Genomic DNA, 21,904 nt, shown 5'->3' with positions numbered 1-21,904 from the left:
TGCACTGGATTTGGAAAAACGGAAACCTTGACGGACATGGTGAAAAATCAATGAGATCAAAGGAGATAGGCTGCTTGGAAATGGCGCACAGTACTGGGAAGTTGGTCGATGATAGGCCATCTATGGTGACTAAAGCTGATGTTCATGATGAGTCGAATCAGTCGATAGCTTGGCAACCTCCTATGTTGGACTGCATATATCTGAATTTTCGTGGAGCTACAGACACTAAGAAATTAGCCTGCGGTTTGCTATTTCGAGACCATGCAATAGTTTTCCCTCAAGTCGTTAAGGGCTGCGGAAGCATTAGCTCTGTTGAGCGCTGATCGGTTTGCCTTACATGTTGACTTGCCTATGTTGCAAACGAAAGGTGATGCATCTTTTCAATTTTTTTTCTTTGTTAAAATCTGTCAACCCTTCCCACACTTACCCCCACACTTACATATGTCAATAAGATTTAAATCTCTAACCACGCTATAACACTACCTCTGCATAACAATAGTAATGATCTTAGTTGGGAAGGCCACCTAGTAGATGAGTTGGCGCTTTGTGAAGCGAGATTGTATAGTTGCAAACCGCTTAGTTTGGAGTCGGAGCCGAGTTTAACTCCACCAGTGTCACTATGAAATTGTGGAATCCAAATGGGGCCGAGCTTCAATCTTCGTCTATTTAATGAAGTTATCTTTGATCAAAACTGTGATCATTGCAACTAAAGAGAATTCAACGAAAGACACTAGAGCGATATAGCATTTTAGAGAAGCTATTGAGAATAGCTAAGAAGCCAAGATAAAGTGTGTAGACACACTCAAAGTGGTCGACCACCGTGTACTTACAACAGGCCTCATGGTTTTGATGCATCCTGTTATTAATTTGAGTAAAACATTATAGAAAAAAGTATAACACTTTTTGAAATTGTGAACATTCAAAAGTAGGAAATAAAATTTTAAGCGCTGTCAAATTAGAACTTTAAACCAAGAGCACCCAAAACAAACTAAGCATCAAAAAGGTTCTTACTCTCAGCTCCGAGGTAAGAATGTCACCTTGACAGTGCTACACTTGATCAACAACTCCACCTTCTCTTAATCTCTTTGGTGTAGTTGTCAACAACTTGTGGCTCCCTCTTACACGATCAAGATCGATTACAGAGCAGCTTCTACGCTGTCAATGAGGCCTGCACATAGCTCCAAATCCTTCAACATTCAGATCAATAACGTGTGGCTATAACACCACATATTGGCGTGATAGTTGTTTCACAACCAAGTTTGTCTCCATAGCAGCTCATGTCAAGTCTCTTAACATGGTTGCAACTCCTCCAACATGCACTTGAAATAGAGACCATGCACAACTCAACCTTCTCATTGGTGTAGTCGTCAACAAAGTGGTGTGGCTTCCTCTTTCACAACTAAGGTTCTTACACAGCAGCTCAAACCCTTGTCCGTAAGGCCTGCACCATAGATGCAACTCTTCCAGGATGAATTACAATTGACGCATGTCATAAAAACCAGACATCATGTGTGGCGGCTGTATTGTGGCTCCCTTCAAGCCAAGGTGTTTAATTAAAGCTCCATCTGTTGAACACGAGGACTAGATAGCTGCAACCCTTTCAAGATGCACTTGAATAGACACAAAGAGCTACTACTACACACCCGCAATTCTTCCTTGTTGCAACCGAAGTTCGGTTACTACAAGCCACCAAGTGCAAAAGTTTGAACTGTTAAGCAATCAGCCAAACAGCATATACCAAAACCTTCATTAATGTGCGCCTCCACCCTACTCCTGAACTGACATAACAACATGTATACTCCATCATACTCCTTGAGGATCCGAGACTTCAACCCAGACCCGCTCGCAAACATTTCTTCAATACCGTATTCGACAATCACTATACTAGTAGATAGCGAATGAACCAATAATGAATAATGGCAACAGTTTCTCCATGGTGAACTTCAAAGGCTCACACACTTGTGAACAAGTATTATGTCCTCCTCAGTGGTTGTGGCAACATGCAGCAACAAAGGCATCATCGGTCCTTAACATTTAAAAGAAATAGCATACTCCGGCTTGAGCATACTGGCACGGGGTTAAATGACACAACCCAATACACACCCCATGCGAACATGGACGGATTCCCGTCTGTTGCGAGTTTACTTCAGAAGACTTCCACTGTATAGATGTCGGTGCGGCTTGAGGTGTTCCCTTACATACATAAGAAGCAGCTGTGTGCGGATTCTTATGAATCTGATATGAAACAACCTGATCCACACATCATATGAATCTGTATGGATTCTTGTCTCTTGACACATCGAATAGAGAGTTCACTTCCATAAGATGTAGTTGAACAATCATGACTACCCACCAGTGATCTTTATTTTGATGGAGCTATAAAAAAATCTAGCACCGGCGTCAAGTCTACTATAGAAAAAAAAAACTGTAAAAGGCCACCATGCTGATATGGCAGGAAATGAAGACATCTAAACATCCACCAAAAACAAATTGGCAATAAGGGGAGAAGCTCAAGATCTTGTACATCTTGCTAATATTTACCCACATAGGTCAAATATGGCAATTCCCTCGCATCCTCACTCATGTTCATGGACATCTAGGGGCCCACCCAACACATGACTCTCAAATTCATGCATGTTTTAAGCATGAAAAGTGGTTCATGCATGTTTTAAGCATGAATAGCCCACATTCTAAAGCATGCAACCCAAGATAGGTGGAGAGGCCAAGAACTTGAGCAAGGCCTGTATTGGCAGAATGGAGAGGGCTCCATTCTCCCAACGTTCCCATCCGATGTTTCAACTCCCTGATCCGAATTCTCTGCTTGGATTTAAGTTGCTTGGATTTGATTGGATGTCTTATAATCATTAGATGGAGTAAGGATGACATAAGGATGACATGGCGGTCTTAGATTGTACTCAATCCAATGGTTAGAAGTCATCAAAGCAAATCCAAACAACATAAATCTAAGTAGAGAAGCCAAATTCCTACCATTGCCCAGACTTGACCCTGGAATCTCCAACTTCCTCATAGTTATAGATGGGATAATATCACAAAATTGTTTGCCATCTTTTCATTATCACCAATGATATGCTACTTATTTGACACTTTCCAAGGAACCTAGCAATGGTGAAGAAATAGTCCTCGCCACCATCAACTAAGTCAAACCTTTAGACAAACCAAAACTATATATGTATAGACGCTTGTTCTGTTCTGAAGAAGACGCACTCAAAGTTCATATTTAAGGATCATGTAAACATAACTGTTCATTCTCTAGTTTCATATGCACATATCAACAGTGCAAAGGTAAAGCCAAATCAGGAAACAGTTTAGGCATTTGATTTAATTAACATTCATATTTTGTATCCTACAGACTGAATGTATTTCGTTTAGATGACCATGTCTTGCATATCAACGCAAAGAATGAACAACTAAGATGATGGCATTACATTACATGGTGTAGTGGTTGGAGACGGCTATTTTTGAGGAAGTTCTTTCTAGATAGGGGCTAGTGTAATACCATATACAGTATATAATGTAAACATGAAGAATGTAATTAAACCAAATAGTCAAAGTTTGTGGTAAAAGAATAAAGGATGAGAAATGGTTAGGTTTTGGTTAAACTTTTCCTGACGGAAAGACATTATATATATGGTGTATGGTTGAAGTAACAGATGATACTGTCACCACAAAGGGTGACCATGATAAGTCATTTCCCGAGGTAGACTGCAGTCAAGGATTATATTTTTAGGTATTCTTCTTCTTGGATATTGCTATTCACATACCATATTTTGTTATTTACACACCTCATCTATTTTTCTATTAGTCTAATTTATTATTTACAAACTACCCCTTTGAATATACTTCATGATTGGCTCTCATCATAGATGAGGTGTATGTATGAATAACAAAATAGGGTGTGTGAATAACACCACCCAATGCGATGGTCATCAGTTCCATTTGTTTTAGTTTTTAGATAAAAATGCACCGATGTGCTTCTATAAACTCGGTGTCGTGCTGAGTTGTCTTGTTTTACTTCCATTATCATCAAGAGAAGATCGTAACAAGAAATATAAATCAAACCAAATGAAACTTACCCCAGTTCCGGCATCAGACTTTTGGCTTCTCTCAGTGCTGAACTTACAGCATAAAGTGTCATCTTCTTCACCTGTTAAAATGAGAAAGTAAAGAACAATAAATCAATAGTTCCAGCAAGGTAGAAAATGAAGTGCTGAACTACGTCACAGAAGTCCACCAACAAAAAATCAAATTTGGAACTCTTTATTGCGTATTTAAGATGCTTTTTTGTAATCTATTGATGCCTAGAATTGATATTCACTGCCATGAGCTAAAGAATTCACCGGCTGTCAACTGGTTGGACTAAAGCTCCAGTCAAATCCGTACCAGAATCATGCTAATAGTTTGATTGCATGATTATAGAAAAAAATTATAAAAAAAAAAATTTTTAAACAAATCCACAAAATTTGGTATTTTGTCCTCAAATCTCAATCCTCACAAAATCGCTGTAAGCAGAGACAGACAATCAATTGCTTAAAAAAGCGTCCTTAAAAATTATTAGTATTTTACAGTTCTACTACAATAAGCAAAATAGATTATCTGAGATATAAAAAAGTAATGTCTTAAATGCTGAAATACATCAAAATAAACACATACCTCCAATTTATCTTCCTTGGCTCTGTGGGTTTTTGGGAGTAAACGAAACTCTTCAGTTAATCGCAGACATACCTCAAGATTCTCAGGAGATACAAAATCAAGTGCTACCTTTATACAAGACTGAAAGGAAGTAAATAAAAATAAAATCAAAAGAGAACAAAAAATAGATATATCATGGATTCTGAGACTAATAAAAGGTTATTATAGTGGCAGAAAGACATTCCAAACTAAGCAAGTTTTTCTAAGTACCAAACATGAATTAAAACACATCACTGAAGTCTAGAAGCAAAGCAACAAATAACAGATAACTTAATCGGGTACATTACTTGTCTATTTCTCACTTGATGAGGACATCCCGCTGGAATAAAAACTGCCTCACCAAGATGTTGCTCAAATGTCCAAGGCTCCACATCTGCATATAAAAAGACGCTGTAAAAATCTGCAGTGGAAAATTGCAGTTCTTCAAGATTAACAAGGAAGATAACTAGATAAGTTTCTTACCATACTCCTGCTTCAGTTGTTTTTTATGTCTCTCATTCAAGTACAGAGTCTGATCGTGAATAGGATGAACAACCTAAGGAAACATGCATAATACGTGTCATAGAACTCATATTACAGTGTACAATAAAGTTGACAAAACCATATTTGAACTTACAGATTCTACAGGATGATTATTAAGGTGGCGAAATTCTTTTTTGTGTTTCTTCAGGTACTCTATTAACTTAGAAGTGTCCTCGATACGAAAGATGTCCCAAACAGCACCACCATGGACAACGTCCAACTTGTCACTACTTTTGAAATCCTTTGTTGCCCGGGAGTTTACCTCACTTGCATTCCTTGAAGCATCTTTCCCTTCAAGCCTTCCACTGATTGTGTCACTGGAACATTGAACACACTCTTGCTTTGTTTCAACTCCGTTTGCATGAGGTGAGGTGGATTTTAGCACATCATTCCTCTGATGATCAACACTCGCGACCTTTGCTTTATTTAGTTCAGTAGTTGCAACAGGTTCCGGAACATACTCTGTTTCATCAGATCTAAGGATGCCTGGATTGACAGAATCTGACAAAGGTGAAGTCCTACATGATTGTGCTCTGTCCAGATTGTTTCCCTCCCCACCCTGCAGAGTTGACACTAGATGGTCATTTCCAAAATTTTACAGATTTAGTATATTCAGAAGAATCAGCACCCTTAATCAGGATGTTGTGAGTTTTCTTCAACGATGTTCCTCTAACCTTGCCCTTCTCGTGAGTTCTTTCATTGTAGAGTTCACAAAGGTCTTCAGCTACATGCTTGCTCTTCAAAGCCTTTATGGCATTCTGCTGCCAAGAGTGGATCTTCACTGTTGTTGTGTGTGTCAAAACATTTACCTGCACCCATAGAGAGTCAGTTGTTGCAAACCATTTATGTAAGTCTCCTAAGAATAAACATCCAAAGAGGTACGCAATCCGGGTAAACACGAGATATTTTCCTTCAAAATCCCAACAAATTAAAATGTCCAACAAATCATAGCAAAGAGCAATCACCAAACTTTTCACAAAGAAATTTATAAGGGGAAATTATCAATAAAAATAAATGAACAAGAAAGGCATCCTAAAGATTAGAAGTAGACAGATTGTGTAGCTAGTTTAGTGATGTGATGAAATTCAACACACAATTTTAGATGAAAGACCCCTACTATGCTAAGTTGTTTAACTAAGAATTGAAAAGAAGTGCATTATATCCCTTATATCCAAAAACAGGTAGAAGGAAGGAGAGAAAGAAGTAAACGTAAAGGGATGCAATATCCAATGTTGATATCTCTCTAACTTCCAGGACAGAGTCATTTGAGGACACTATATGTAACCATTAAGATTTATCTACTAAGATGTTCCTGCTTAGACCAACTTTTTACAAGGTAAGAACAGAAAATGAAAAACCAAAACTGGAGAACAAGATCTCTAAGTTGCACATATCAATACAAAGAAAAGAATGTTGATATATATAATGGAATACAATGTTGTGAGAAGATATTACCGCATCAGACATATCGCAATGCAATTTAGTCACTGAATCACCTCTACCAAGCTCTTCGGAGAATCCATAAGCAATGTAAGTTTTTGGTCCCATATCAGGTTTCAGTGACTTTTCAGGAAGTCTAGTAGCAAGATTGAGAATACCAGCATTTGAATCTTTGGGATCAGTATAGTCACAGTAGGGTAGTGCTGCAATGAATTCCGCACAGTGTCTTGGCAAGCGTTCCTCAAACAAAGTTGATGATGGCCAATCCTTTAATTTTAACATCTCTGGCCACTTTGTTTTATGCATGCGACCCGCTAAGTAGCCCGTGAAAAATTGGTGAATATTAATCTCAACCTACAAACAGTGAGATGTCAAGCACAGTAATAGCAGAAGCAGAATTTTGTTTAAAAAAAATCAATTATATATACTTCAGCAGCTAGGATTACATAGCTCACCTCATTCCAATCCCAGCAATCTATGGCTTTTACACTTTTAGTCTCCTCTTTGAACTTTACATTAGCACCCGTTTCTCTGAAAGCCCTCCACATAACCATAGGTTCCCAACTAAGACCAGATGTCTTGTCAAGAACATTTCTGACTATCACCGGTTCCCCCTTCATCCAGTGCCTCTGAAAATGCTCAATCTCATCATCTGAAATGTCAATAGCATTTGGACAGTATAAGAAGTTATCATGACTGTTTTTTCTGAAAGCTGCTTGCCTCCTTTCAGGCTGGCTATCATTAGTTCCCTCAGAATCATTTGGCTGGCACCAGGAACATCCTTTAGAAATATCGGCTTCTTGCCACTTGAAGTCAGTAGTAAAATCTTCTGCGTTTTTTAGCAGCTTCATCACCCAATTAGCTTTGAATTTACGCCTCAATTCCAGCTTCACATTGCCACAACCTCCACGTTCTTTTGGAGGACATGGAATGCTGCCATGAGAATCAGCTCTCCAATTTGGAAAAGATATGGATGGATCAACTTTAGAATCATCAGAAGTAGATGCACCTTTACTCTCCCAGCAATGTCCTTTCACTTCTTTATGGGCTCTATCTAAAGCTTGCTGGTGAGATGTTTCTGCTTCACTACCTCCAGGTTGCCGACCATTCCTTAGCTCTTTGCAACAAGTAAGACACAGGTCATAGGAACAATTGGGGTTCGGACAGCTTCTGTGGAAATCGACAATGGATGTATAGCAATTGTCACTGTCGTATAAGAAAATATATGTGGTCATGATTACAGTAATAACGTTTCTATAGATAACACATAGCATGGAATATAAGCAACTACAAAAATGAGCAAGATGTAAATGCTGCTGGATGTAACTACAATATTAAACAGGAGAAGGGTATTAGTTTAGTGTGTACTGAATAGAAACTTTGTCATGATCCCTAGAGGCTGTTGCAGTCTAGGGAAAGTATGTTGCCTATAATTCTGATTCTCTTTATAGACTGAAAGCAGTCGTGCTGGAATAAGTTATAATAACCAAAAAGTGGAAGCATTGTCACCCCGTCTTTCAAAAAAACTTTAAACTAGGATATGTAGATTCACTATAAATTAGACAATTGATAACAGTTGCTCATAAAGTGTCCTTAGATTAACTATGAGGAAGTCTGAACATACCAGTACATTCGCTCATTTCGGTCTACTTTAGTTCTCTTTATGTCCATTTCAGTCAAATGTACACCTGCCAAATAAGAAAAAGCAAGAAATGAAATTCAAAAACAGTAATCGGGAAGAGAGTGTAAGATCAGCACTAAAATATCATAATAGGTAACCTCTGATTTTGGCTTCAATCTCCAGCTCAGAGCTCTGCTCACTATATATATGCCTCAGCACAGGCAAAGCCTTATACAACAAGTAACGCAGTCGTTGTAACTTAACACTCGGATCAACTTCTCGGCAAGGCTGCCAAAGCAATAACACCATTAGGAGACAGAAATTTACAGCTTTAGACTCACAATGCAGAGAAATACAGTTAAATAGAAAACCCACTTTAACCAAAAACTCGCGCAGGCACGCTTTGCAGTTGCAGTTGCCACAGCAAAACGGGCACGCATTCTCAAAATCCTCTCTTGATTTCCCAGGGTACCTATAAATCGATACCAACACATCAACAAAATGCATAAAGCCTCGGAATTTAATACTAACTGCAAATGCAATACACAATCGTCTGAGTTTAATTGAAAATTTACAGGCAGTGCTTACCATCTTTCAATGCACTCGTAGCAAAACCGCTTTGCTTTACACAGAGAGCAGTGCACAACACCATTCTTATCGTTCCGCTGGCACTGGTGACACATCAAGCTCCCCTTGCTTCTGTTAGACTTGCTCTGCAAAAATGTAAAAACTTATTACACAAATAAAGAAAAAAAAAATTACCAAACCATTTGAACACAAAATCATGAACCAAATTTCTCACCTTTTCCATAGGCTTTTCCTCTTTTAACTTACTCTTCTTCATAACATTACCAGAATCTCCAGATTTACCATTCACCTTCGGTTTTACCGTCCGATTATTCGCCTTCTCCGACTCGGAGTCCGACTCAGACTCACTCCCGGTCCTCCTCCTCCTCTTATTGTTCACCGATTCGCCGGCGTTGACTTTCCGGCTAGCTCCGTCTTCTTCGCCGGAATCGCTGTCTGCGCCTCCGCCTCTTCTTTTCTTCTGATAACTCTTTCTCTGCGCCAAGTGATGCTCACACATCGGCTTCCCAACCACCACCTCCTCGCCGCACCGCCACGCGCCGGCGCGACGAGTGCAGCGGCGATCCTCCTCCGCCACTTCTTCACTGTCTCTCTTGATCTTCTTATCCGCGCCGCTCTTCATCTGCGCCGCGTCACTGGAACGCGACTTCGGGCCGGCGCCGCGCTTGCTCCAGCGGTCGTGCGGCGGCGAGTCCATAGAGATTGAATCGGAAAATTCGAGCGATGGGGAAAGCTTGAAGTGTGTTTTACGTGTCATCGTTTTCGGTTTTATATGATTTGCGTAGTGATCGAAAACGATGACGTTTTGGCGGGTTTGGTGACGTACAGGTGTAGGCCGGTTTTGTTGCCTGTACACTCGCCCACGGTTATATATGGATTTGACTAGACTCTATAGTGACTCGTCTACTATTATATTGCTAATTGAAATTTTTTTTCTTTTTTTTGAGGAGGTAATTGAAATTTAATAAAAATACAAAATATTAATAGGTGGGTTCAGTTTGTATTAGATAGGTTAACTTTGTCGCGGACACCATTGGTTATCAAACGTCAATTTTGGGATAATATATTTTCAATCTCGATTATTAAAGTCGTACATTTTGATAATATAAAGGAAAAATGGCCATTTTGGTTTTGAAAGCCCATTTCAATTAAAAAAATATTGAGTAGCCAATTTCAATGTTTTAACATGAAATATCAACTATACCCTCCGTCATTCAATCACCCTCTCTCCACTCTTCCCGATCTAAACACACACACACACACACTCTCTCTCTCTCTCTCTCTCTGTGCAACAAATAAAATTTCTGATCTCCTATGAACGCCTTCAGCTAGGACCCACCCCGAATTTCACTCTGAAATCCGAAGTAAATCCTGCGGGGACCACCTCCAAGAAATGTTTACCGAAAATTTGGTATAACCTCCCTTGAAAATGAACAACCCTTCCTAATAATACATGCACACACCTGAAAATTTAAATCCAACCTTAAACTTCTGGAGCCTTCGTGCTCCCCAAATCAAAACACCACCCAAATTATTTACTAATCTAAACAAATCTCATATCCAACCATTTATAAGTTCAAAACAACTCTAACAAGAAGAAAGGAAACATAATAAATTAACAAGTGGAAGCTATATGATGACTATGCCTCATCTCCATGTACGCCCGACCTCAACTAAGCTAACCTGCAGCTGGGCATTTTTAAAACGAAAGGCCCAGGGGAAAACATTTGAAAATGTTAGAATGAGTGAACAAAAATAAATTAATAAATATTTATGCATTCCCAAATTGAATTTCATAGAAAATATACTGCATGCGGCAGCTCAAAAGCTCTCACTCATCGATTGGCAATTACATGACTAGCCGGACCTAGTCTCCAAACTTCACAAAATAAAGCCTCTCAGGCTAAATTATATATAAATATATATAAGTGTATGTATTTATATTCGTCATACTCCTTGTACGAATTCTATGAACGAATAGAAAATAGAAATTCATACAATGCTATTACGCTTGCGTCTAACGCTCACGTCACACCATAATGAATTTTACCTCATTATGACGGAAAAACACGAGTGTATATACGTGTGGACTCCCTATATGAAAACATATATGAACCAGATAAAAAGTAGTTTTCATATAGGGCTATGACGTTTGTGTCTAACACTCACGTCACGCCATAATTGAATTTTATCTCATTATGACGGACTAAACACGTATGACTAGCTAGCATTTATATACATACTACCCGGATAAACATCCAATAAACATATCCACCGAAAATCTCATTTTCGGGAACTTTCCAAAGGAGGAAAATTGTCAAATATCCGAGAAAGAAATAAATCCCAGTAAAAGAAAATAAATGATCAACAAAATAATTCATCGCATGCTTTTCAATTAAAACAAAGGTCCACTCACAGTATTAGGCCTAAGCCTTCCAATGCTCAGAATAGTACTCCTTAAGCGTTGCCTCCAACTAATCACACTCTCTAGTCAATCCCACGTCTGACGATAAACAAAAGAATAAATTGGTCAGACTGGACTCCAATAATCATTAACGATTCGACTTCTTCCTAGTTTGACTAGGTTTACTGAGTTGACCAGGATTGACCAAGTTTGACCAATGGATTTATGGTTAGTCAACTAACGATGTTTCGACAATTCCACTTTACCCTTCGACTTAATAATTCGGGTTACCTTGAATACTCTTAACAATCCAATTCAATTCCAACAACCATTTTTAATAATTCAATTATTTGCTTCACTTGAAATCATTTAGTTCTTAAATAAGAACAAACCTTTCACTAACTCCATTCCTCATTTATCCAATTTTCTTAATCCGAGAAATCGACGATCACAACACAGATACAACTGATTTTTTCATCCATACAATCCTCATTCATTTCCTCTCTACACAACTTCTCACCATAAATCACTAAGGGCACCCAAAAATGGGTTTCCATAAATAGAGAGTTTCCCATAATAGAAATTTTCTCAATATGACAGGTTTTCCTAAACCGTAAACTACAACTTAAACGAAAAAGGAAAGTTGCCAGCTACCTTCACGTATTCTGCTGGAAATGCTGCATTGCCGGAATCCGACGACTGACCGGAATACCCAGCTGGATTCCGGCCACTTGCCGGAAATTTTGCCATAGTCTCTTTATATTCTCCAACCTCCAAGTTATCGACAAACAACAAAAAAAAAAAAATCAGCCACAATTCACCAACACAAAATCCACAATCTATCTCAAAGCCCCAAAAACTAAACTTACCTTAAATCTATTCCAAAACCAAAGAACTCAGCAGCTCCTCCTTACTTGAAATCGACATGCAATCCCTCTGCCACGATGCCGCACCACAACAGCTGCTCCCAAGCTTCCCAACTCTATGCCTCAACTTCGCCAAGGATGCAAAAACGCTCGCCGGATCCCGTGATGACCACTAGAACACGAAGAACACAGTCGTCGGAAAAGAAGCTCAAGAAACCCAGAAACACAGAAGGGGATTTCTGAGTTAGGTCTCGATTTGAAGGAAATAAAGCACTAGACTGTGCAGAAGGAAGAGAGGAGGAAGGGACTCACCGTCGTTAGGTGGATCGATGACCGGAGCCCAAGCCCTCGTCGGAAAACAGTGAAGGACAATCACCGTCCTCTTCCATCGATCTCCGCCAAAAGTGGATGTCTTCTGGATTAAAGGACTGGGCTGAGTTGAGGAGGAGGAGAGGATCACTTCGGTGGTGGACTCGCCGCCCGGTGCTGCCGGAATCGTTGTTGCTCAACGGTGGGGGGAGAGAGAGAGAGAGAGGGACGGGTCAACGCCCGAAATGGGCTTTTGACCAACTTAACCTCTTCTCTTCCTTTTACCCTTAAACTAATGGTCTAGATCAAAACCCTAGATGATCTAACAACCCAAATTAAAAGTTATATCCTAATTTCAGAAAAATAGATTTCTTTTACCTACCTTCAATAAATCGTAGAAACTAGCTTGAAACTCCGAAAAATAATCCGAGGGCACTAGTGAACTTGTATCGTCGCGTGATACGACATCAGGGCTTTAAAAGAAGAATTTAACATTTTGAGAAAAACTCGAAAATAAACTCGAGTGTTAAATCACCAAATTACCGAACACGGTTAAATTCCTTAGTAACTCGAAGAATACCCAGTAAATGGGTAAAATTAGGTCTGGGATGTTACATTCATCCTCGCCGACGATATGACCCACCTCATCAGCATCCTCATCCTCATCCTTCCCCTCCTCAGAGCCGACGCTAGAGACAAGGGAGATGACGGCCGAAAGACTTCTACGAGAACCTTACCCATACCTAGTGAGAACTAGCTTATTTGGGGTCGAATTTTCGCGATTTCAAGATCTAGGGTTTGATAGAAAGCATGGAAATCAGAAAATGACAAATCTGCAACTTGAAATTGAAGAGGTCACCTTAATTGATTGTTGGCTATGTCCGTGGCATCCATGGAGTGGGCTTGAAGCACATTTACAAGTAGGCCAACATGTTAACTTTTACTAGTGGGTTTGATTAGATGTAATTACGGGAAATAGAGGTAGTTTATGATAAGTGCGTACTTTGTAGCTTTCAAAATGGCCTGGGCAATCATTTTGTTGTGCTTGCGGTTGTGATTTTATCATTTTCTGTTTGATAATTTTTTTGTTTTCTTTTCGATAATAGGTGAAAGTGTGAAACAATAGTATGGAGGCTAAGAACGCTGATTATTGGGGGTCAGTAACTGATTACTTGGGTCAGTAACTCAATTACTAGGGGTCAGTAACTCGATTACTGAGGTCAGTAACTCGATTACTAGGGGTTAGTAACTCGATTACTATAGGCCAATAACTAATTACTGGGGATCGATAACTGAGTGACTGGAGAAAATCCAGCGACCATAGTCCAGCTATTGGTGACCGGGGACCGGAGTCCGATGAGATTCCGGCAAAGTCTTCTCACTCTTTCACTTTCTCTCTCTGTACATGTTGAAGTGGTGAGGGTAAAATTGTCTTAAAAATAATACAAAAATTATTTATTTATTATGACTTTAATAGAAATTTGTGTATTTGGACACAAGTAAGAACACCTTATATTAGAATGAGCTTATGTCTATTAGATTTATTGGAATGAGCAATAAGGGATTTAAATTAGTATTAAATGAGCATTTTCCCTAATGTAAACTTAGGTTGTCCGAAGCTTTGTAATTTTACATTTTGTAATAATGATAATTCATTTAAGGTGTAAATAGGAAATTATTAAGTTTTTTAATCCCTAGGAATTAGGACTTAAAAATTTGCAAGAGGTTGGAACTCTATCTAGTGTCCGTATGGAACATGTTTTCAAATAGGTCAAACCTGTAACACCAACTCTGAAGGACTGACAGTGGACACGTACCTGTCACACCAGCCTCCAAGTATAGATTTCCATCACCAGGGCAAACATGTAACCTCAACCCTAAATGTCACGTACCTGTCACATTAGTCTCTAAGTATGAATTTCCATCGTTAGGGCAAACATGTAACCTCAACTCTGAAGGACTAACAGTGGACATGTACCTGTCACACCAGCCTCCAAATATGAATTTTCACAGGAGAATTTACAGATTGCGAACCAACGAGACCTGTTGGTAGCGAAGATCGAACTTGGATGGGGTTTCCACCACAAACCCGCCCTTGCCAACTGAGCCAAACCTCGTTGGCATATTGGGCTCTTCCTTTGATGCATAGCTACCAACATTGACTGATTTCTATTAAATACGTACAGATATAGATCCCGACTAGCTCAGAACTACCATATATGGGCGCAACTGACGAAACTTTACTTGAAGAAATTGAAGGTTGCTTATGTACTTCGTGAGCCCTGCCCTACCGTTGTGGTTGGACCAGAAGCAAGTCCAGAAGAAATTGTTCAATCCATGGCTGCTAAACAGAAATGGATGAATGATGACACCAGGTGTGGTTTGGTCGTACAATCTTGTATCATCTATCTGTTTGTTTAGTTCTCGCTTACTCACAGAAACAGAAGACTATGACCGCTAAGGAACTATGGAAAGATATCTGGTTAATAAGTACATCAAATTTAGGATCCTTACGAGGAAACCAATTGTGGAGCAAGTTCAAGAATTCAATACAATCTTTGATTCTCTTCTTGCTTCTGGGATGGTGGTCGATGAGAAATTTCATGTCAATGTCCTCATATCTCTAAGCTCCCCGCTTCTTGGAAGAAAGTTTTCAACCGGTTGATAGGGAAGGAGTATCTGAGTAGTCTTGCAAAGGTGATGGACTGTTTGAGGGCTGAAGAAGGGTGCCGCGTCATGAGGAAGCGTTCATACATGATTCTTTTATGAGACATTTCCATGTTTTCACTATCAAAGGGTTTTGAGATCGGTCTATACAAGTTTACTTTTTAAACTCACTTGTCCTGGTTAGCTAGAACACCAATTCTGTGCCAGCTTATACTAATTTGACACCTTGATTTTTGAAGTAGGAATATTGCTAACCAAGCAGATTAATTGTAATTGTGAATGCTGCTGTTAGATCAGTTTATCATTGCAGTTATTGAGTCCTGGACCAGTTTTAATTGGATCAATGTACTTATTTCTTACTACTGATTGTATCGATTACTGATTATATCGATGCTTACTACAGATCAGTAGCTTGCCTAGTGTCCCTAAATGTTCTGTGTTGGCTAGTAAAAACAGATAATTGGATTGCTGATTAATAACATTACTGTTATTTATTTTTTCTTGAAGAAGTTCAATTGATCTGATACACAAAGAAAGTCAAGACTACTGTGAAGAATTGTGTGAAGAACTAAAGTAATCTATATGGATATTAGGATCTAGCAACTAGCTCCAGCAAGATACTTCAGAGATCCATATCTTCAGTTCTTGTCCAGTCCTGTTTTTCTTCATCAATTTCTACTAGTTCTTCTTCAGTCCACTGTCCAATTCTTTCTGTAGCTTGTTCAACCTGCGGTTTCAATGTAGATCATTTGAAATACTAATACATCACACTGATTTACTAAAGAAAAATCCTACATTTTGAAAAAAAAATAAATAAATAATAAAAAAAAAGAAAAAAAAAGAAGGACAGTAGCTAGCACCAGTATAGAAGTACAACTTATGATTACCTCCTCGATCCAGTTGGTTTTATAAACGATGTACAAGAGGATGACATTCTGCAAGACTGTCCCGAATATCATACCAATCCAAATTCCCTACAACCAAAATTCCTGGCTTCTTGTAAGTTCTGTAGTTTACACTTAATCCACTGTTTGTCCATGTTAGATTGTCAGGTACATATAGTTTTTTACCTTCACTCCCATACTTGTTCGGTAACCAAGAAGAAACCCAATAGGTAGCCCGACGACATAGTAAGAAAATAAGTTTATGTAAGCCACCAGAGCTTGCCACCCTCCTCCAACAGCAACACCTGCGAAAAGATTGTGTTGTTTTTTCAAGTTCATGACGTAGCTTGTGTTGTAAGAAAGAACCGTACATTGATCCATATAATTCTATATGAGACTATGATCCTAGTTCACTGTGCTACAAATTTAGTTATTTAGAACATACTTCAATTTAGAGTTTTAGACTAGTTGAACAGAGAGAATATATATTTACCTGAAATAACGTGCTGAACACTATTAACCACCATTGTAATGCTAAGGAGGAAAGCTAAACGAGACACAGCTTCTTGCATCTCTTTGCTCTTGGTATAGATCATGGCGAAATTATCCTTTTCAGCCATAATAACTGTCCCAAAAAGCATCCCAAGAAGGAGAGCCTCAACGATGGCGACAATGACAGCGTATTTTGCAGCTCTAGGATGTGCTGATCCAAGCTCGTTGGAGACCCGAACGCTGCCAAGGTGGTAAAGATGGGAGAAGATCTTCAAGTACTCGAGTGTGAGATCAACAAAATAAGAATCAGTAGCAAAGAGAACTGCAGTCCTCACCTTATCGCTACATTGACCCCAACAAACAGTATTGCTTCCCAGCCATCCACATTCATGCTGAAATAGATTAACCACAAATCAATTCAAAATCAACATCTGAGTCATTCACTAGGTAAACAATTAATAACTGGAAAATTGCATAGGTATGTCCTTTACCATATTGAAAGGGAGCCAACAGCAATAACAGCATTTTCAAGCTGGCCAGTGATAACTAGTATGGTCATCATATACCAAACCTCTAGGCAAAGCATGATAGCTGAAGCCATAGAGAGTTTTGCAAAGGACCATAAATCCTTAAAAGCTAACCATGACAATCCATTCCAGCCATCTCTACACCAACCAACTACATAAACCAACTGACCCAATGTCGTCACCCAGGACGAAATATTAAACGCTACGGCAGCACTGCTCATTCCTCGCCCGAAAACTTTGAGGAAGACACCTAGGAGTCCTACGTGAGATGCGAGCATTGCAAAACCAAACAGTGACAGAAATGTAACTTTGCTCTGTGCCTGCAGGAACTTTTGGGTTGGGAAGTTGATGGCCATTGAAAACATTTGAGGGATAATTTGGATACAGAATTTCCCGGCTACGGCTGCAATGTTCTCGTCTTGGCCTAGGAGCTCTAGGACTGGTGCTGCGTAGATGTAAACTGGCAGTAAACAGGTAGAGGCAATAGTCATTATGATCCATGAGCGTTGCAAGTAAATTCCTAGCATACCTACTTGCCCTGCACCAAATGCCTGCCCACATAGTGTTTCGAGTGCACTTGCCATACCATACTGCAATTTCATTTAACAAATCAGTTCATTGCTTTATCCATGGTCCTTATATTACAAGGTTTTTTTTTGTAAGGATGTCACTGTTTCTGGCCATCATGCATATATGCAATGTAATTCAATAATCAGAACTATTCATTCTTAAAATCAGATGTCTTCTTTAGTACTCAATATGATGCGTTTATAACATTCAAAATATGTACTTGGATGAAACAAATTAAATAGATAATCCTGCTTAATTTCTGTGGAGGGTGATTTAATTACCAGGAAGCCGAAAGAGAAATTTCCAATGACACTCAGAGAGATAGCAACAGCAGAGAGCTCCACGTCTCCAATACGGCCGACATAGATGGCCGTGGCGGAGTTAATACCATAGTAGCACAACAAATTAAAGGCAATAGGACCTGCAATGGCCCAAAGCTTTGCGGTTTCTAGAAAACATATGTTCTTGACATCGTGAAAGCTTCTTGGTGGTGGATAATCTCCATCTCTAGACTTAACGATTGTTGTAGGGGAATGGTGGAGTTCTGAAATACTTTCCATGGCTGAAACCTCATCAATCTTTGTGCTTAGGGTTTGTTCGGTAGGTAAAGGTCCAAGAGAGGATGAGCTACTACTACTCTTCATCATGATGGCTGAAACTCTCACAGTGATGAGTACTATTGAGCTTCTGGTTTATAGGGATTCTTGGTCAGCATCGATCAGTACTAACATATGTTTGATGTGTCTTCTCCAGGTGAAAGCAAGAATAAACCAAAATGGTTGATCGTGTTTGGCAGTTCTTCCTAGCTAATTTACTAAGTCTACTGTTTGGATGAGAAGAATATGAGAAACTGATCAGGTGAAGTAACCGGGCAAATTAATCACCCAAACCATCAACGTAATAAACTTAAGCACAGTAATTATCTGTTAGAAATGGTACGAACACTGATACGTAAGGACACACACACTAATTTTCTTCATGTCTATGTCCTTAATAAAGGACAATGTCAAGTTCGTTATGAACTGAGATACTATTCATCTTTATAAGTCTATCACAATTTTCATTTATTTAAATCAAGCTCACTTTATACACACAACTTATAGCGGATAAGAAATTCATGAGAAATCTTTTGTATCCCTCAATGATACGTATATATTGTTTGTCAAACGAGGCCTAGCAACAGCCATCAAGGGCTGGACCTTAGGCATTGTCATCCCATAAACCTCTTCGGTATCAATATCTTCTGGCCTCAAACCCTCCGGTGGTGTCCAGTCAAAACAGTGAAAAAGCCGAGCCAAAGCCATCAAGACCAAAGTCACGCCAAGCGGAGCGCCGGGACACTTTCTCTTTCCGGCACTAAAAGGAAGAATTTTGAAATCGGCTCCGTGGCTAATCTCGACTCTGCCCCCATCGTCGAGCCAATGTCGCTCCGGCCTAAACTCCTCCACATTGTCCCATAGCTTTGTGTTCCGGCCTAGCCCATGCGTGTTGATGAAGACACGTGTCTTGGCCGGGATGTAGTAACCGTTAATCCATGTGGCGCGCAATGACTCATGAGGAATTAGGAAGGGTCCCGCGGGATGCATGCGGAAGGTTTCGCGTACGACGCAGCGTAGGTAGTTAAGGTGTGGAAGGTCTGATTCGTTGACCATTCTATCTTGACCGACAACTGTATCGAGCTCTTCTTGGATCTTACGGAGGACACGTGGATGCTTGATCACCTCGGCCATCGCCCATTCGTTGGTCACAGCTGAAGTGTCTGTGGCGGCAGCTATCATATCCTGAAACTCGACCATGGACCATAAGTGATGCATAATTTTGAGAACTGGCAAGTGGCAACTAAACTTTCAGTCAAATTATTATTTTCTTGATTTTAATCGATAACAAAAATAACATATAAATTTGAAGAATAAAGACAAGCACCATTTGGTGTTGTGACATGATATTTGTCTCTCCATTATAAGTGAGAGAGTGAGTTCACTTTATAATGTTTAGTACTATGTTTGTAATTCTTTTTCATGCGCACTCCAAAAATAAATCTAAGTATTGCAAAAATTATGTAAAATTTTACCTGTATTAGAGCTTTGATTTCCACATCCTCCATGTGTTTCTTTCCATCCTCCCCGGGCAAAGACAACAAAACATCAACAAAGTCCATTTCTGCCCCATCTTCCTCTCCAACAATTGGTTTGCTCTTCTCCACCCTTACCCTCCTATGCTCTTCAAGAATCTTGCTATGAAAATCATCTACCCTTTTCTCCACTTCTCTCATTTTCTTCTCACAACCGTAAGGATCCACCCACCTCCAAATTGGCAAGTAATCTCCCAAATATATCAACCCCAACAGCCAAAATAACTCATGAGTTATGTGCATGAACTCCATGGCCTCTTGTGGACCTGCCGATCCTGCCCCAAAATATTGTTTCCCAAGCAACATCCTAGTTACATTGTTCATAGACCACCCACCCAACACTTCTCTCAAGTTCACGGCCTTCCCCGTCTGCGCCATGGCACAAACATCGCGTACAAGATGTTGGGCTTCATCAGCTCGATGTTTGGCAAAAGACTCGAGGCGTTTTGTTGTTAGCAAGTGTTCCATGCATATTCGCCTCATTCTCTTCCATTGTGGGCCTAATGGAGCTAGTGCAACATCGCCGCAATCATAGGCCAAATGCACCGCGGCCAAGGTTCGCGGCCGAGATGCAAAGATGTCATCTTGTCGAAGAAGTATTTCACGTATGATGTCGGGGTCGTTGGTGGTGATGGCATCAATGCTCCCTAGGCGTAGGTAGACCAACGGCCCATACTTGTCGCATAATAAGGCCAGGTCTCGATGAGGTAGAGGGCCTAACTGAAGTAGGTTTCCCAACACCGGCAATCTTACCGGTCCGGGAGGAAAAACCTTCTCTGTTTTTGACCCCAATCTCCTTTTCACCAATTGGTATATGATACTAGCAATTGTGGCTGCAATAATAAAAGACACAGGAGCGGTATGTAAATCCATCTACAAAATTGTTCGTATACTCGGTTAAAGGAAGGCTTTTGGGTCATCATTCATTTATAATGAATGAAACAGTGGGAGGAAGGGAAAAGCTTGTTTAACAACATTTTAGCTTACATCATGCTCTTTACATGCTTGTAATATTGGTTCAAAATGTTAATAGCATGTTATTCTACTTTGAAACCATAACTGTTCCTCTTTAATTTAACTAAATTATTCAGTTTTAGAAAGAAGATGAACTCTTAATTATTCTCATTCCATGAATAATGTACTTAGGATTGTTGTAGTTTACCTTATACAATTGGCTCAAGAAGTTCTACTGAATTATGGACTTCGTGTAAGCCATGCTACTTTTGCTTCCCTTCCTCTAAAACTAAGGATTAATATAACGATAATCGAGGAAATTTTAATGGACTGAAAAATTCGAGGGAATTTTAATAGACTGAAAAATAGATATTTTGATGGAAATATCGAAAAATTATATATATATATATATATATAAAGATGACCTCCTTACTTTAAGAATTTGAGGATTTCTACTATTTTACATTAATAAATGACTTCTTTTAACGATCTCAACCGTTGATCTTCTAGATTCATATGCAAGAAACATGTCTACAAAATTTCAACTAATTCCATAATCATTTGGTCATTCAAATTGATGTAAACAATTGTAGGCTGTTAGATAAAATTAAAACTAATATTGTGCTAATCAAGTGGTTAAATGTTTTTCAATTTGGCTAATTTTTTGTAGGATTCATATGTGGGTAAGTAACTAGGAAATGGGTGGCTTTGATTGTCAAAATACATGCTAAAGCTAAAAACATCTTTACTTTAAGAGTTTAAGGAGGTCCTCTCTAGATTCGGGAGGGAGGATCTAAAGAGGACCTCCTTACTTTAAGATTTTGAGGATTTATGCTATTTTACATTAATAGGTGACTTCATTTAACGATCTCAACCGTTGATCCTCTAGATTCATATGTAAGAAACATGTTTACAAAATTTCAACTAATTTCATAATCATTTGGTTATTCAAATTGACGTAACAATTGTAGGCCGTTAGATAAAATTAAAACAAATGTTGTGCTAATCAAATAGCTAAACGTTTTTCATTTTAGCTAATTTTTTGTAGGATTCATATGTGGGTAAATAACTAGGGAATGGGTGGCTTTGATTGTCAAAATACATGCTAGAACTAAAAACATCCTTACTTTAAGAGTTTAAGGAGGTCATCTCTCATGATTGTCATATATATATATATATATATATATATATATATATATATATATATATATACTACCTA

At 39.1% G+C, this 21,904-nt stretch overlaps 3 protein-coding genes and 1 non-coding gene across 5 annotated transcripts in view; all 4 read right to left on the bottom strand.

Annotated features, from left to right (window-relative positions):
- Positions 1-723: 723 nt before the first annotated feature.
- On the bottom strand, positions 724-9,638 carry LOC101293935. The gene is made up of 14 exons (XM_004308258.1): positions 9,096-9,638; positions 8,882-9,006; positions 8,665-8,765; positions 8,452-8,571; positions 8,297-8,360; positions 7,128-7,878; positions 6,688-7,026; positions 5,907-6,041; positions 5,327-5,791; positions 5,173-5,245; positions 4,998-5,083; positions 4,672-4,791; positions 4,095-4,165; positions 724-2,406 (listed from the first exon to the last, which is right to left on the bottom strand). Exons 1-14 carry the CDS (start codon positions 9,636-9,638, stop codon positions 2,346-2,348), a joined length of 3,054 nt encoding a protein of 1,017 aa, XP_004308306.1. The 3' UTR covers positions 724-2,345.
- Positions 9,639-10,501: 863 nt separating this feature from the next.
- LOC101310547 lies at positions 10,502-12,727 on the bottom strand. 2 transcript variants are annotated; one of them, XR_185156.1, is made up of 4 exons: positions 12,155-12,624; positions 11,940-12,056; positions 11,298-11,384; positions 10,502-10,570 (listed from the first exon to the last, which is right to left on the bottom strand). It is a non-coding gene; the product is annotated as an uncharacterized LOC101310547 (transcript). The 2 variants fall into 2 exon arrangements; XR_185157.1 differs by lacking the exons at positions 10,502-10,570; positions 11,298-11,384 and having other exon boundaries at positions 11,742-12,056; positions 12,155-12,323; positions 12,464-12,727.
- Positions 12,728-15,749: 3,022 nt separating this feature from the next.
- On the bottom strand, positions 15,750-18,247 carry LOC101293639 (protein TRANSPARENT TESTA 12-like). The gene is made up of 7 exons (XM_004308257.1): positions 17,882-18,247; positions 16,995-17,620; positions 16,839-16,895; positions 16,505-16,743; positions 16,198-16,316; positions 16,015-16,101; positions 15,750-15,854 (listed from the first exon to the last, which is right to left on the bottom strand). The coding sequence occupies exons 1-7, from the start codon at positions 18,245-18,247 to the stop codon at positions 15,750-15,752; spliced, it is 1,599 nt and encodes a 532-aa protein (XP_004308305.1).
- A 468-nt stretch (positions 18,248-18,715) lies between these two features.
- Positions 18,716-21,904, bottom strand: part of LOC101293350 (flavonoid 3'-monooxygenase-like) — a 26,321-nt gene continuing 23,132 nt past the window's right edge. The window contains exons 3-4 of the mRNA XM_004308256.1: positions 19,672-20,604; positions 18,716-19,381 (exon numbers count right to left, since the gene is read on the bottom strand). Of these exons, the coding sequence (XP_004308304.1) occupies positions 18,716-19,381; positions 19,672-20,604 (1,599 nt within the window). The remainder of the gene's footprint in view (positions 19,382-19,671; positions 20,605-21,904) is intronic.

This window comes from Fragaria vesca, linkage group LG7 (genome assembly GCF_000184155.1).
Source record: "Fragaria vesca subsp. vesca linkage group LG7, FraVesHawaii_1.0, whole genome shotgun sequence".
Classification (NCBI taxonomy): Eukaryota; Viridiplantae; Streptophyta; class Magnoliopsida; order Rosales; family Rosaceae; genus Fragaria; species Fragaria vesca.
Note: the sequence above shows the minus strand (reverse complement) of the source record. Positions and strands in the feature narration are given on the sequence as shown.

Coding starts and splice junctions, on each gene's coding strand:
- LOC101293935 (XM_004308258.1), bottom strand. CDS start 9,638: ATGACACGTAAAACACACTTCAAGCTTTCCCCATCGCTCGAATTTTCC. Junction 6,042..6,687: donor ATTGCGATATGTCTGATGCG/GTAATATCTTCT, acceptor CTATGGGTGCAG/GTAAATGTTTTGACACACAC. Junction 4,166..4,671: donor CCAAGGAAGATAAATTGGAG/GTATGTGTTTAT, acceptor TCATTTTAACAG/GTGAAGAAGATGACACTTTA.
- LOC101293639 (XM_004308257.1), bottom strand. CDS start 18,247: ATGATGAAGAGTAGTAGTAGCTCATCCTCTCTTGGACCTTTACCTACC. Junction 16,896..16,994: donor GTTGGCTCCCTTTCAATATG/GTAAAGGACATA, acceptor AATCTATTTCAG/CATGAATGTGGATGGCTGGG. Junction 16,102..16,197: donor GAACAAGTATGGGAGTGAAG/GTAAAAAACTAT, acceptor TTTTGGTTGTAG/GGAATTTGGATTGGTATGAT.